The following is a 12314-nucleotide window of genomic DNA, read 5'->3' as shown; positions in this document are numbered from 1 at the left end:
GCGCTCGCTGGACCCTACGACGCATACGAGGTTGCTAGCGAACTGTGGCGTCTGGAAATGAGAAAACATGGGAAACGGTAGGGCGGTGCGATGCAATTGAACTTGATAACGATGCTATTTAGGTCAACAAAAAGGCAAAAGAGTCATATCTCGTCCAGCAAAGCCGGGCTATTATCTAGCCACGCCAATTCCTGGAAGAGTTCCGTGGCGGCCATCGCTCTTGTTGGCCATACGAATATTGTCGATTTGGCGTGAAGCCCGAGGAGATGGAAGAGCTGTCGTCGAACCAGCTCTCCTGGTTCTTTACAAGCAAGGCCCGTCTGCTAGCCTCCCGCAGGTCTGCTACGTCGCGATATTGAGGGCGATATGGAGGCTGATCCCAGGGACGACGGCCTGTTCTCGAGGCTCCGTTGTTGCTCGTCGATGGTCGGGAGGACATTGGTCGATGTGGCTGTGGCGGCAATTGCGATGGAGCTACAGGTCTGGTGGAGTATGCTGATACGTCGCGATACTGAGGCTGTTCCCGGCGACGACTGCCTGTTCTCGACACACCGTTGCTCGTCGATGGTCGAGAGTACAATGGTCGATTTGGCTGCGGCGGCAATTGAGATGGAGTTACAGGTCTGGTGGAGTATGCTGATCTGGAAGACACTCTACCATCTGCAGTCGTGGGCCTAGGAGCAGGGGTACGCGCTACGTAAGACACAGGTGGTCTCGAGTTGTGCGGACTGGTACCTCGTCGCTTCGGCTTTGACTTCGGCTGATCATCCCAAACGGCGACATACTTGGACTTGCGTTTGGAGTCTTGTGCTGCAGGGTTTGCATATGGATTGGGCCGACTTCTGATCTCTGTGGCATCAGGGTTAGCGAACTCGAACAACCTCTGCTTGACCTTCTTCCAGGCTGATACCATATTTGCAGCGATCGTGTTTGGGCGTACCTTGATAGAAGAATTTGTTCGAATCAATCGAAATGTGGCTTCGTGTGTAGGGCGAGGAGGGATTCGCTTTTGATCGCTTCCCTGAATCGAGTGTGTGAGGAGGAACTTGCTGGAACTGTGATCGCTCATCGTCGCTCGACAAAGCAGTACATATATGCCGACCGTTATAGACGTACAATGCCGCTTGAGGACAAAGACGGTGCCACCAGTGCACAGAGGATCTTTGTTGGCCAGAACAATCATCTTTGAGCCAACTAGGACACAAAGCGTAAGGACAAAGTAGCAGACGAAGCAGCTCATGACAATAGCAACAATGCTCCTGTGGGAATTAAGAACACTCAACTCGATCAGACGTGCGGAAAATCACCGAAGTGAATGCTACGCGCAAAGCAAGTGCATAGCATGTCGCAGTGAATGAATTCACTAGCCTTTGAAACATTCATAAGGAACTTTGTGAGCTTGCATAACACCTGACACGAGACTCGTTCGACATGTCTTATCTCGCGAACAATTGGAGAGAAAAATCCAGTAAAAACTTAAACGCGCCGTTCTTCTACAATATGGAAGGAAGTACATATAAGGACAACGAGAAACCCACAAGCCAGAAAGACGACCAGACTCCGAAACGCACGATCAGAACCATGCCAGAGTTCGCAAAAGCACTTCGAGAGGATATGGCTCTACAGCGAGATTCGGTCAACGTCCCAGAATCTTGGTCAATGCGGCCGGAGAATCTTACTGTGGACCTTGTTGGTTACGCTGTTGAACCGCTCAGCAGTCATGACTCGGCTACCAATTCGACGCCCAACCAATCTGAGTCCTGGAGAACTATAGACCTGCCTACGGTCTCACCTAACGAGACGGAGGTCGATTGTGGCAATCGAATTGCAACCAGTGTCCAGGAGGGAAACGAATCAACACCCGAACTGGACTATCCCCAACTATTCACGATCCCGGCAGACTGGGAGCAAGCTGTGTCTAAGGCAAAGTCGCAGGATGAGTTGCTGGAGTGCGATATAGAAGCACTGGAGTGGATCAAACTACCCGATGGTGGCGGATGGTGGAAAGGCTCCATGACTTGGATTTAGTCTTTTCTCTGGTCACTCAATAACAACGTCGATACGGCAGTCAACTCGAATCATACGGTAGCCTGAAGCGTTCGCAAAAGTGAATCAGTGAGATTCTTCTAGTTAGAAAAGCTTCGTAGAGTTCTGGCTGCGAGCCTTGTGAATGGCAGGGAGTTAGTGAAGGCGTCTCGTTTATTAGCTGGGAATTCATCTCTTGCTATGCTTTTTGCACTTACATCATCCAAGGATAGGAGATCATGCCATCGGCCGAGAACAAATGTCTTCAAAGAATCTCGCCCGTGAGCATCAGAAATTGCAGCGACAAGAATTTTTACACATGTCGTCCAGAAGTTCTCAGTCGCCCCGAGCGGCCAGCCCAGCTAGAGGTCCCGATCGTTTCGGTGCGCATATTCCAAAAGCCACACCATCCCCTCACGTCCAGACAAAGCGGTTCGAAACAACCTACGGCCTCGGATCTTCGTCTTCGGCTTTCATCGACGCCGAAGACGTTGTTCAGCATACACGCAGACTCCTGTCCCTTCAGCTTCTCCCGGGAGACACAGTCTATTACGAACGGAAGGGTGACGAGCAGCAGATCTTAATTTTGGTCCTGCGTCCTCGTCGGAAGAATCCTGTTTATCCGCAACATTATCAAAGGAAAAGGCAGATTGGGGATGGGTATTTTGTCAAACAGCATCTCCTAGTATCCGAGGATGGGATTGTGTTGCATTTACCGATACAGATTGTAGGGTGTTGTGAGGAACACGATCATCGTCCTTCAGTCGAGCCTGGACAGCAGTTTGATGAACTGGCTGTTAGAGAATCCGGTTATCCCTCGAAACTGACTGCGAGAGAGAAATTTGGTGGTGTTCTTGCGGACTTCCTTCGAAGAGCTAAACCCAGTGCGCTTCGATTCCAGAAATTCGTCGACAGGATTGATGAGGGCGATGAGGAGGCGCTCAAGGAGGCGGAAGAACGGTATAATGCGAGGCTTGAGAAATTGGAGAAGCAAAAGATCTGGCGTCAGTATCAGGTCTATGCTCGTAAGCACTCTGCTGGCGATCAGTTCCCCGACCTTGAGGATCTATTTCCGACTCCAAAGGTCCCGAGACAGCCAGCAATCGATCTGAATAAGCCGCTACCGGCGCTACCGATTGACCAGGAGAGTCGACATGATTCCGTCCTTGAAGGGACACCGACTTGAGGGATCTAGATGTTCAAAACACTCAGCGTACAACTTCGCATCCCAACAATCTGGTCAGCACAATGCTGTTCTTCTTATACAGCTTCCTGGCATGCCCCGTCTATGGGCTCTTGACCGGCACTATCGGCTTCCTCACCGCCTACGCGTTTGTGCGACGGATATATAGCGCCATCAAAGTCGACTAGATGCCACAACAGCAGCGTCAGTAATGTCAGATTGCTCTGACCAAACCTGAAGCCATGTCTGAAACAGACACCGAAATGAAGGCACCAAACACCCATTACATCGATTCACGATAATTCTCCTCATTCAATCCCTGCAGACCCACGATCTCGGTATGGAAGCGTTCTTTCCGGGACGAAGCAATCAGGGCCTGCTTTTGCTTGCATTCTCTTGTTCGTGTGTGTGCGTGTGCTCTGAAGCAAGCATATTTAGCGCGAAGCATTTCTGACCTCCGACCGTGTGTTATCGGGGATCCGGTCGATATAGCGTTCATGGGAGGGAGGGAGGTCTGCACATATTCCTTCTTCGGAGGGCTTTGGCATCACTGGCGCTGCTGCTGTGCGGAATATAGAACGAGGTAATGAATAATAATGACCAGAAAACAACAAACCATCAATACCACTTTCTCGTCATCTATTTACTGGGTTTTGCGTTTTACCGTAGAATGCCAAGACCTCTCGAAGAGCCGTATACCGCATTTTGAACCTACCTCTTTATAGACCGTATTGCCTTATTTTTAATAGTATAGCGACCGTTAAGGTATTGTTTTAATCGTAGAATATCGCTACATTCGTCTATAGGTCGTAAGAAGAAGGCGCCGCCCGAAAAGAAGCTAGAGGTACGTACTAGGGTTAGTACGAAGATGCCGCCGGAGACCGTAAAGAAGGCAGAGTTATTGTTCGAAGATAGCAAGTCGATTAACGATATAATGCTAGTAACTAGTATTACGAGGTCGACCCTATATAAATAGCGCGTTAATTATAATCTCTTCTAGTAGGCCTATTATCTACTATGCCTACCGCTAGGTCGTAAGCGTATACTTACTAAAGAAATACAAGACTAGCTCGAAGAATATCTCTCTTATCGACTAGAGGTATATCTCGAAGAGATGTATCTCGCTCTCTACGACGAGTTTAATATCTAGTTATACTCTTCGAACGTTTACCGCTACCTAGTCGATATAATAAAGTAGACTCGGAAAGTATCGCGGAAGATAGCAAAGGAGCGCAATCTATTAGTAAGAGCCGTTTAGAGTAAGAAGTATAAGAGGTAGCCTATTCGGAAGTTAGTATTTATCGACGAGATAGCGACAAACTAGAAGACGGCTTACCGCAAGTATAGTTAGTCTCTAGAAAGCGTAGATTATATAGATTATTAGTACGTATAACGAGAAGAACGCACTTTAGTCTTACTAGCGTTAACGATTAATAGATACCTGCCCTACACTCTCTATATCTAAGGCTCTATAGATTAAGTTACCTTTAACGACTAGCTCGAGAATAAAGTGCTACCGCTTATTGCTAGATAGGAGATAATCTTTATAATAGATAACGTCTTAATCTACTATAGTGTTAACGTAGAAGAGATAATTACTCGCGCTAGACATACGCTCGAATATCTGCCTCCTTACTTACTAGATCTTAACCTAATTAAGTAAACCTTTAATATACTAAAGATATAGATAAAGAAGAATAAGGATTTAATTAATAACTTCGACTGCTTTATAGACTTCCTTATATAGGCGCTAGAATACATAGTAGGAACAGACGTACGAGGGTTGTTTAGGCATACTAGATATAATGTTAATAGCGGAGAGGAAGAAGCTAAGGATTAATTACTTCGCAACTTCGACTCGCTTTATATTTAGCTATAACTATACAACAAATATATAATATTATATACAGGATCTCGAGATTATATATATACGAAGCTCCGCTATCAATTTTATATATATTACTATAGTATTGCGCATATAGTAAAATGTACAAGGTATTAGTAGGCATTACTAAGCTTTATATATTTCCTCCGCCGAGAGCTCCGAGAGCTTTGCGAGGTACGGCCGGAGAGGCGCTTCGTAGCGATAGTAATAATATAGACATATATAGCGGAGCAGATAATAAGCTAGTTACATTCTAAATTACTAGCGAACGTCTAATAAATCTAAACTAATAAGAACGGCCGTTGCTCCGTCGTAAATGTCGTTATTATTACTACTACTTTCGAGTTCCCTCTGCCCTTTTAAACAACTTCTCCTTCTAAAAGCGCTTCAAACACTTAAGTAGGCGACTATAATAGCCTTTAAAGAAGCCTAATTCATCCTTCTAATACTTCTTATCAACTTGTACTATACGATTATAGTCCTATTTCTTAGCAAGGAAGTGTAACTTTATCTTTAAGAAGTCGTCCTTCTCTTCCGGATTAGACTATTCGTATTGCTTACTAGCCTACTAAAAGAACTGTCTTATAAGGCTTAAGATAGGCGTACCAATTTGCTTAGCAATACGTAGTAGAATAGGCGACTCTTGCTGTACTTGTTATAGCTCTAATTAAGGTTGTTGCTAAGCCGGAATAGTACGAGAGCCGCTAGGCTAAAGAATACTAGTAATAGCGTAGAAAGCGGCCTTAATTACTCCCTTATAATTAATATAAGACACAGGCACAGACCTGCTACGGTTGTATAGCGTATATAGTACCTAAGTATATAGAGTCTCCTTTGCCCTTATCTACTTAGCCTTGTCTCTCGCATTATTAGTAAATTAAGCCATTTTAATAGCAACGTTCTTAGGCGGCTTCCGAGTCGTTACGCTAGGTTTATTAGCAGTAAGGGCTATAGACTAGAGCCTAGCATTGTTATTGCTAATCTAGAGATAGTTGTCTTTAATATTAGGTAGATCGTCTAGTACGTAGTAGTACTAGTTATAGTTCTTACAAGATCCGTTAGTATACTAATTATTAGCTTTGATCTTAGCGATATAATTGCTAACTTGCCGTTGCTTAGCAATGTAGGCAATTCTATCGATAGTCTGCTAATCGTTTAGCTTTAACTTAGATACTTTAACGGCCGTAGGTATAGTATCCTTTACCGCCGTCTTAAACTCGAGATCTACTTTAATCTTGTCCTTTCTATTACGTTTAAACTCGAGTACTATAGCAAGAGCTATTCGATAATTATCCCCTTCGAGAGGTTAGTATTCGTAAGTAGGAGCGACGGATATAGCCGGAGCGACCTTACCTTCTTCTTCCGCAGTTATCGACTGCTTAAACTAGTTACTCTTATTAATACCCTTCGTAGAAGCGATTATAAAGCAGTCGCCTATAAAGAGCTGTTTCTTCTACGCCTTAGAGACCGCCTAACGATAGGCTTCGTAGCAATATTAAGTAGACTAGCTAGTACGCTCGAAATTCTTTATAGCGACCTCTTAGTTGCTAGTAAGTAGGCGCTACGCTTATTTGTACTAGAAAGTGTTACGAGAGTCGTAAGAAGCCGTCTCGATATCTTCTTTATTTATTTCTATCCTATTAACTACTCGTCTACCTCTATTTAGGCGCTTCGTAGTTAAATTCGTGTATGTATGCTGCTCGTAACTTCTATTTCTATACTATACTACATTAGGTTTAGCGCCATTCGAGATCTCATTCTAGCGAAGCGCCTAACGACAAACCGTTCTAGGCGGGTATAGGCTCGCCTATCTACCTACTAGTATATGTATATTAGCTCGAATACCGCAACAACTATTATCCGTAGTATAGCACTTTATAGAGACGGTTCCTAGATAATTTAGTAATTAAGGATATCCGCTATTTTAATAATACTATTGCTTTACAAATTCGAGAATTATTATTAGGAAACATAAATTGCTAGTCTCGCCTAACTCGTTTGTCTACCTCTATATACTTTACGATTAAACAAACGACACTCTATAGCGACAACAAATCGTCGGAGGTCTACCTTTCTAGTGCCCTCTATAACCTCCGCGTGTCTATCTAATCTGTACTTTAGCCTATATAGTCGCTTTAATCTAGTAGGGGAAACTATCTCTTTAGTCCTTAGTATTTAGAACTTCAACCTATAGCCTAATATCGATAAACGTAGCACAGGGTCTAAGAGTTTGAGTGTTATACAGGCTCCGCTATAGGTCCGTATATCCGTAGAATAGGGTTCAGATTTCGACCTCGCCGCCGCCGGAAAGCTATAGAAGTAGGCTCGGCTAAATTAGTATAACTTAGCGCGTATACGTCGTATATACGAGATTTTTAGATCGTTAGACTCGTAATTAGCAGGGCTACAACCTCCTCGTATTAGATTTGCCAGTTGTCGCTAGTGCAGCGAGATCGCATTTTGATAGCAGAATCTGTAATAAAAATTAGCAGTTTAGCTTTAGGCCTTTAGGCAAAGGATTAGGTAGAGTAGTATATAATTAGTTATTCGGAAAGACGGAAGCTAGCCCTAATTTAAATCTATTACGTGCAATCTAACCAATTCACTACCGCGTAACGTAATCCTTAATGTATAAAGGCCTAAACGGAGGTAGCTACTCGTAGCGGCGCTAACTTACTAAATATAGAGCCTTTCGATAGCGAGGCGTCTACTAGAGCCGTTAAATCTACGACCTCTTTATTATTACTAACTACCGTCGAGGCGCTATTATTCTACTTAGTAAACTCCCTCTACGCCTACGCGTTATTTACGCGAGCCTTACTAAACTTCTTTAGCGCCGCTGCTACCTTCGACTTTATATTCTTCGTCCGACCCTTCTTTATAGGCGACTCGCGCCTCTTAGCAGCCTATTTGTACGCCGGTAGGTCCTTATCGACTAGTTTACGCGTTCTTAAAGTCTACGAAGTCGTCGTATTTCTACCTCGATTAGGTATCTCGAAATACTACTATACGAGGTCGCTAGCGATATAGATTGCGACCGTATACGCTAACTCGGGCGGCAGATTGATAATAATCGCTATAGGCGGTATAAGGGTACGATTTAAGGTCTACGAGAGCAAAGAGGAGCAGAATGCCTAGTAAACTATAAGGTTCCATACTGCGGAGGTGCTATGCTTGGCATTCTACGGTAAAACGCAAAACCTAGTATATCCTCCCGCCCTGCACAAAATCACGCTTGATACACATCTCCCAAATCCTCTCTATCCAAAGATCTCCCTTCCTTCCTCTTCTGCGTCGCCAAATCCAACGCTTTCGTCAACCCATACAACATCTCCAATCTCGGCACCTCAATTCCCATCTCTCTCGCTTTCCTCACTACATTCCCCAAAATCACTTCATGCTCCATTGCCCTCCCATGCAAAACATCAACCAACATACTCGGTTCAATCCCCACCATCTTTCCCACCCGATCCTTAATCACTTTGAATCCGGCTTCCGCTGCTTCAGCCGTAATCGAAGTATACCCGAGACTTTGCGAGAGGAGAATTACTTCCTGCAGCACGCCACGGATTATGGATTCTGAGATTCCGTCGGATGATAAGGATGAGAGGAAGGCGACGTCTCGGGATAATGTCAAAGCGCAAATGGGATTCCAGGGGGCGTTGAGGAGGAGTTTGAACCAGCGACGTTCTTGGATTTTGGGGTGGTAGGTTGTGTTTGAACCGGAGGATTTTAGAAGGGAGATTAGAATTTCTGCGGAGGTTGAAGATTTTGAGGATTCGGGGTAGGTTCCGATTTCTAGGCGTTCGTTGTTGCCCATTGTGATATGGCCTGGGGAGTTTTGGGTTGTGGGGAGGTAGGCTATACATGTTAAGAGAGGGGTGGAGGGGAAGGTGAGGGAGTATTCGGGTTCGATGTCGATTCCGTTTTGGATTAGGACTATGGTTGTGTAGTTTGGGGTTACGGCTGGGGCAATTGTTTGGGGGGTTTTGGCTGAGGGGATGGCTTTGCAGCAGACGATCAGGTAGTCGTAGGGTCCGTTGTTTGAATGGGTTGCTTCGGAGATTGTGCGCACGACCTTGGCTTAATGTGTATTCCTCTGCCGAAGACTTCACTGTCGATGTGGAAGCCATTATCTCTTGCTGCGGTGTAGTTGCTTCGGCAGACGGCGGTTACATCGCAACCGGCTTTCAGGAGGAGGTACACGTAGATGGTTCCTATGGCGCCGGATCCGAAGACGAGGATCTTGGGCTTTATTGATGTGCTTGCCATGACGATGAAGGTGAATGGATGTGTATGTCCGCTCTAGCCTTGCATCCGGCTTTGGTTTGTCGATGGCGGGAAAGATATTTTGACTTTCTGTTATAAGCAATGATATCAAAGGTGTTGCAGGAAGAGTATAGCAGTCAGCAAGAGTCTTTCTCTATCACACATCCTACCGATTTCGGCATTGCTTCCGCCCCATCTTCGATCTCGCCGGCATTGGCGTGAAGGGCGGGTCTTTGAAGTGACGCGGGACCCAGCACAGGAGTCTTGCATTCTTCCTGATGGGTCGATGGGTACTTGAATGCTTGAGATGATCTTTTCATGTGTGACGAACAGAGGTGAAGTCGCAGAATGTGGACTTCAATCGTGCGACGACGGAGCTCCATACATACCAGATTGTCAGTGACGAATTCACAGCGCAATCTTTGCCCCGAGAAGTTCTTTTTAATATATCTTTTTATCTAGAGGAGCTATAGCTTAATAATATAATACAAAGATACTCTAATCTATGTATGTTTTTAGAAAATAATAAAATTTCTAATTGTTGCCTCCTAAATTATTAAGCTATATAGCTTAAAATTCCAAGTTGGAAATTTTAGAACTTTAGCGTTTTCTTAAGTTTTAATATACTATTTTTAGTAATCTAAAGCCCAGACCTTATAGTCCTACTTCATAAAAATCTATTTTAAGGCTTTTCTCTTAATATAGCTACTATTAGCTACATAATCTAGAATTTAAACTCAAGTTCTTCTTAGATTCTCTTTCGTATATCTTTTTCTTTAGACGAGTTATAGCTTAGTAATATTAGACAAAAATACTCTATTGTTATTATAGTATTAGAAAATTACTAAAATTATTACAGGTATCTACTAATATTAGCCTAAAATTCTAGAATAAAGAATCTCAACCTATATTTATACTAGGTAAAACTTTTAGGTCTAGGTTTTAGATTACTGAAAATAGTATACTAAGGCTTAATAAATCTTAAAATCTTAAAATCTTTATTTAAGAGTTTTAGACTAATCTTAGTGGATCGCTATAATAGTTTTAGTTCCTTTCTGAAAATATATAAAAGTTAAAGTATATTTGTCTTATATTACTAAGCTATAACTCTTCTAAATAGAAAGATAAACTAAAGAGAATATAGTAAGAAAATAATATTCCTTTCTAGATTATATTACTAATTGTTTCTATACTAATATATAAATTTCAATTTAGATTTTAATAAGGTAAAAGTATAAGATCTACATTTTAGATTACTAAAAATAGTATACTAAGAGCTAAAAAATTATTAAACTTCTAAGTTAGAATTTTTAGCTATATAGCCTATAATTTTAATAGGTAGCGATTAGAAATTTTATTGTTTGCTAAAAGTATATACAAATCAGAGTATTTTTGCTCTATATTATTAAGCTATAACTCCTTTATCTAAATAGATATATTAAAAAGAACTTAAAGGGACAAAGATTGCGTTTTTATCGCTATATTTAGAAGTGCTATATTAGTAGTCTAGTACTATACTAATAATCTAGTATATCTTAATTAAGCGAGATAGCGGACGGCGGTAATTCCTACTAGCGCCGCGCTAACCAAATTTAATTAAGAGGCTAAATAAAGCTAGCTAATAATCGGTTAGGTAACCGTTAGAAGCAATAATTTTTACAACGCTTCTATATAGAGTTAAACAAATTTTAAACGTAACTCCTTAGAATTCTACGCTACTCTTACTTCGCCGTATCTCGGAGCTTAGTAACTATAGCTAGTTACGGTATCCGCTTACTAATCCAATCCTTCTAATAGCTCTATACGTTCTCGATTAGATTTAGCTCTAGCGAATAGGGTAGTAGCGCTATACGATTAGTCCCTATATTTATATATACTTTAATAGTTAGCGTCGCCCTATAATATAGCGCGTTATCTTTAACTAATAAAAAGGAGCCGCTCTATTCTATTTCGAGCGCTAAGCGAAATAGTATAACTAAAGGTAGGATATTCTCGCGATAGTATTAGCTAGTCTATATTTCGTCCTTAGGTAGCTTAATTAAGGGTCTAACGCCGAAAGCCGAGATAGACCCTTAAAAATATAGGGTCTCGGCTTTCGGCTTCTATAGCTCGATTATATTAGAATAGCTTCGATCGACGATATTATTAGCTAGCCGCAAAACCTACGTTTTCGGAAAAATAAGCTAAAGACCGACCTTATTAGTATAAATCGTTCTTAGCTAATTAGTCTTAAGGAATCGGTAATACTATATAACTCGCTTCTTCCGGATTATAGTAGACGTTTCTAGAATATATAGGGATCGGAAGTAGCTAAGCCCCTTCTACGTTATTAAGCGATTAATAACGTATACTCTAATTAAGTAAGATAGCGGATAGGGGTAATCCCTATAAATAGTAGCTAGCTTAAAAACGTTAGATATAAACTTTTTAAAAGTACGGATAATTCCTTTAGGTAGTACGCTAGCTTTAATTAGTTAGATCCCGTTTCTAGGGATTACTCCCTTCTACTATCTCGCTTAATTAGGATATAGAGCGACTTATAAATACTACTAAGCTTATATACTACCTTATACTATTTCTTCCTTCTTTAATTGCAACTAGTTATATAGGCCTTAGCTAGTCGTTTTTAGACTAGTATACCGAGTACGCGGATGCCGCGGTTACGTAAGCGAAGTAGTATAACTAGTTCTTCTAGAATTCGACGAATAGTTAGCGTCTACATTCTAGTATTAGTATAGATTATTTAGTTATCTAAGCTATATCTAGCTATAGTGTTAGATTTAGTTAGTTAGTTTGTTAGATTAGTAGCTAGTTTAGTAATAAGCGAGGCGCTACTAGTAACTACTATATAGGTAGAAAACGGTACTTAGGTAGTTAAATCGTAGAAATAGTAGGAAGTAGCAGGAACGGCTAAGAAGCTGCTAGCACGTTGCGGCTATAACCGAAGTTAAC

General features: G+C 42.2%; 3 protein-coding genes across 3 annotated transcripts; 1 reads left to right on the top strand and 2 right to left on the bottom strand.

The window, feature by feature from the left end:
• Positions 1–123: 123 nt before the first annotated feature.
• MYCFIDRAFT_174616 (uncharacterized protein) lies at positions 124–1069 on the bottom strand (the record flags this gene model as incomplete). The annotated part of the gene is made up of 2 exons (XM_007928263.1): positions 124–149; positions 184–1069. The coding sequence occupies 2 exons, from the start codon at positions 1067–1069 to the stop codon at positions 124–126; spliced, it is 912 nt and encodes a 303-aa protein (XP_007926454.1).
• A 48-nt stretch (positions 1070–1117) lies between these two features.
• MYCFIDRAFT_174615 (uncharacterized protein) lies at positions 1118–3917 on the top strand (the record flags this gene model as incomplete). Its single annotated transcript, XM_007928262.1, has 21 exons — positions 1118–1165; positions 1191–1208; positions 1249–1261; positions 1292–1311; positions 1342–1350; positions 1387–1393; positions 1421–1813; positions 1846–1914; positions 1942–2000; positions 2029–2055; positions 2090–2115; positions 2148–2184; positions 2207–3187; positions 3238–3360; positions 3397–3416; positions 3464–3620; positions 3647–3671; positions 3701–3720; positions 3746–3772; positions 3813–3858; positions 3898–3917. 21 exons carry the CDS (start codon positions 1118–1120, stop codon positions 3915–3917), a joined length of 2145 nt encoding a protein of 714 aa, XP_007926453.1.
• A 4405-nt stretch (positions 3918–8322) lies between these two features.
• MYCFIDRAFT_188267 (uncharacterized protein) lies at positions 8323–9365 on the bottom strand (the record flags this gene model as incomplete). The annotated part of the gene is made up of 2 exons (XM_007928261.1): positions 8323–9149; positions 9209–9365. 2 exons carry the CDS (start codon positions 9363–9365, stop codon positions 8323–8325), a joined length of 984 nt encoding a protein of 327 aa, XP_007926452.1.
• Between the last annotated feature and the right edge of the window lie 2949 nt (positions 9366–12314).

Source organism: Pseudocercospora fijiensis (assembly GCF_000340215.1).
Source record: "Pseudocercospora fijiensis CIRAD86 unplaced genomic scaffold MYCFIscaffold_4, whole genome shotgun sequence".
NCBI classification, from domain to species: domain Eukaryota; kingdom Fungi; phylum Ascomycota; class Dothideomycetes; order Mycosphaerellales; family Mycosphaerellaceae; genus Pseudocercospora; species Pseudocercospora fijiensis.
Note: the sequence above shows the minus strand (reverse complement) of the source record. Positions and strands in the feature narration are given on the sequence as shown.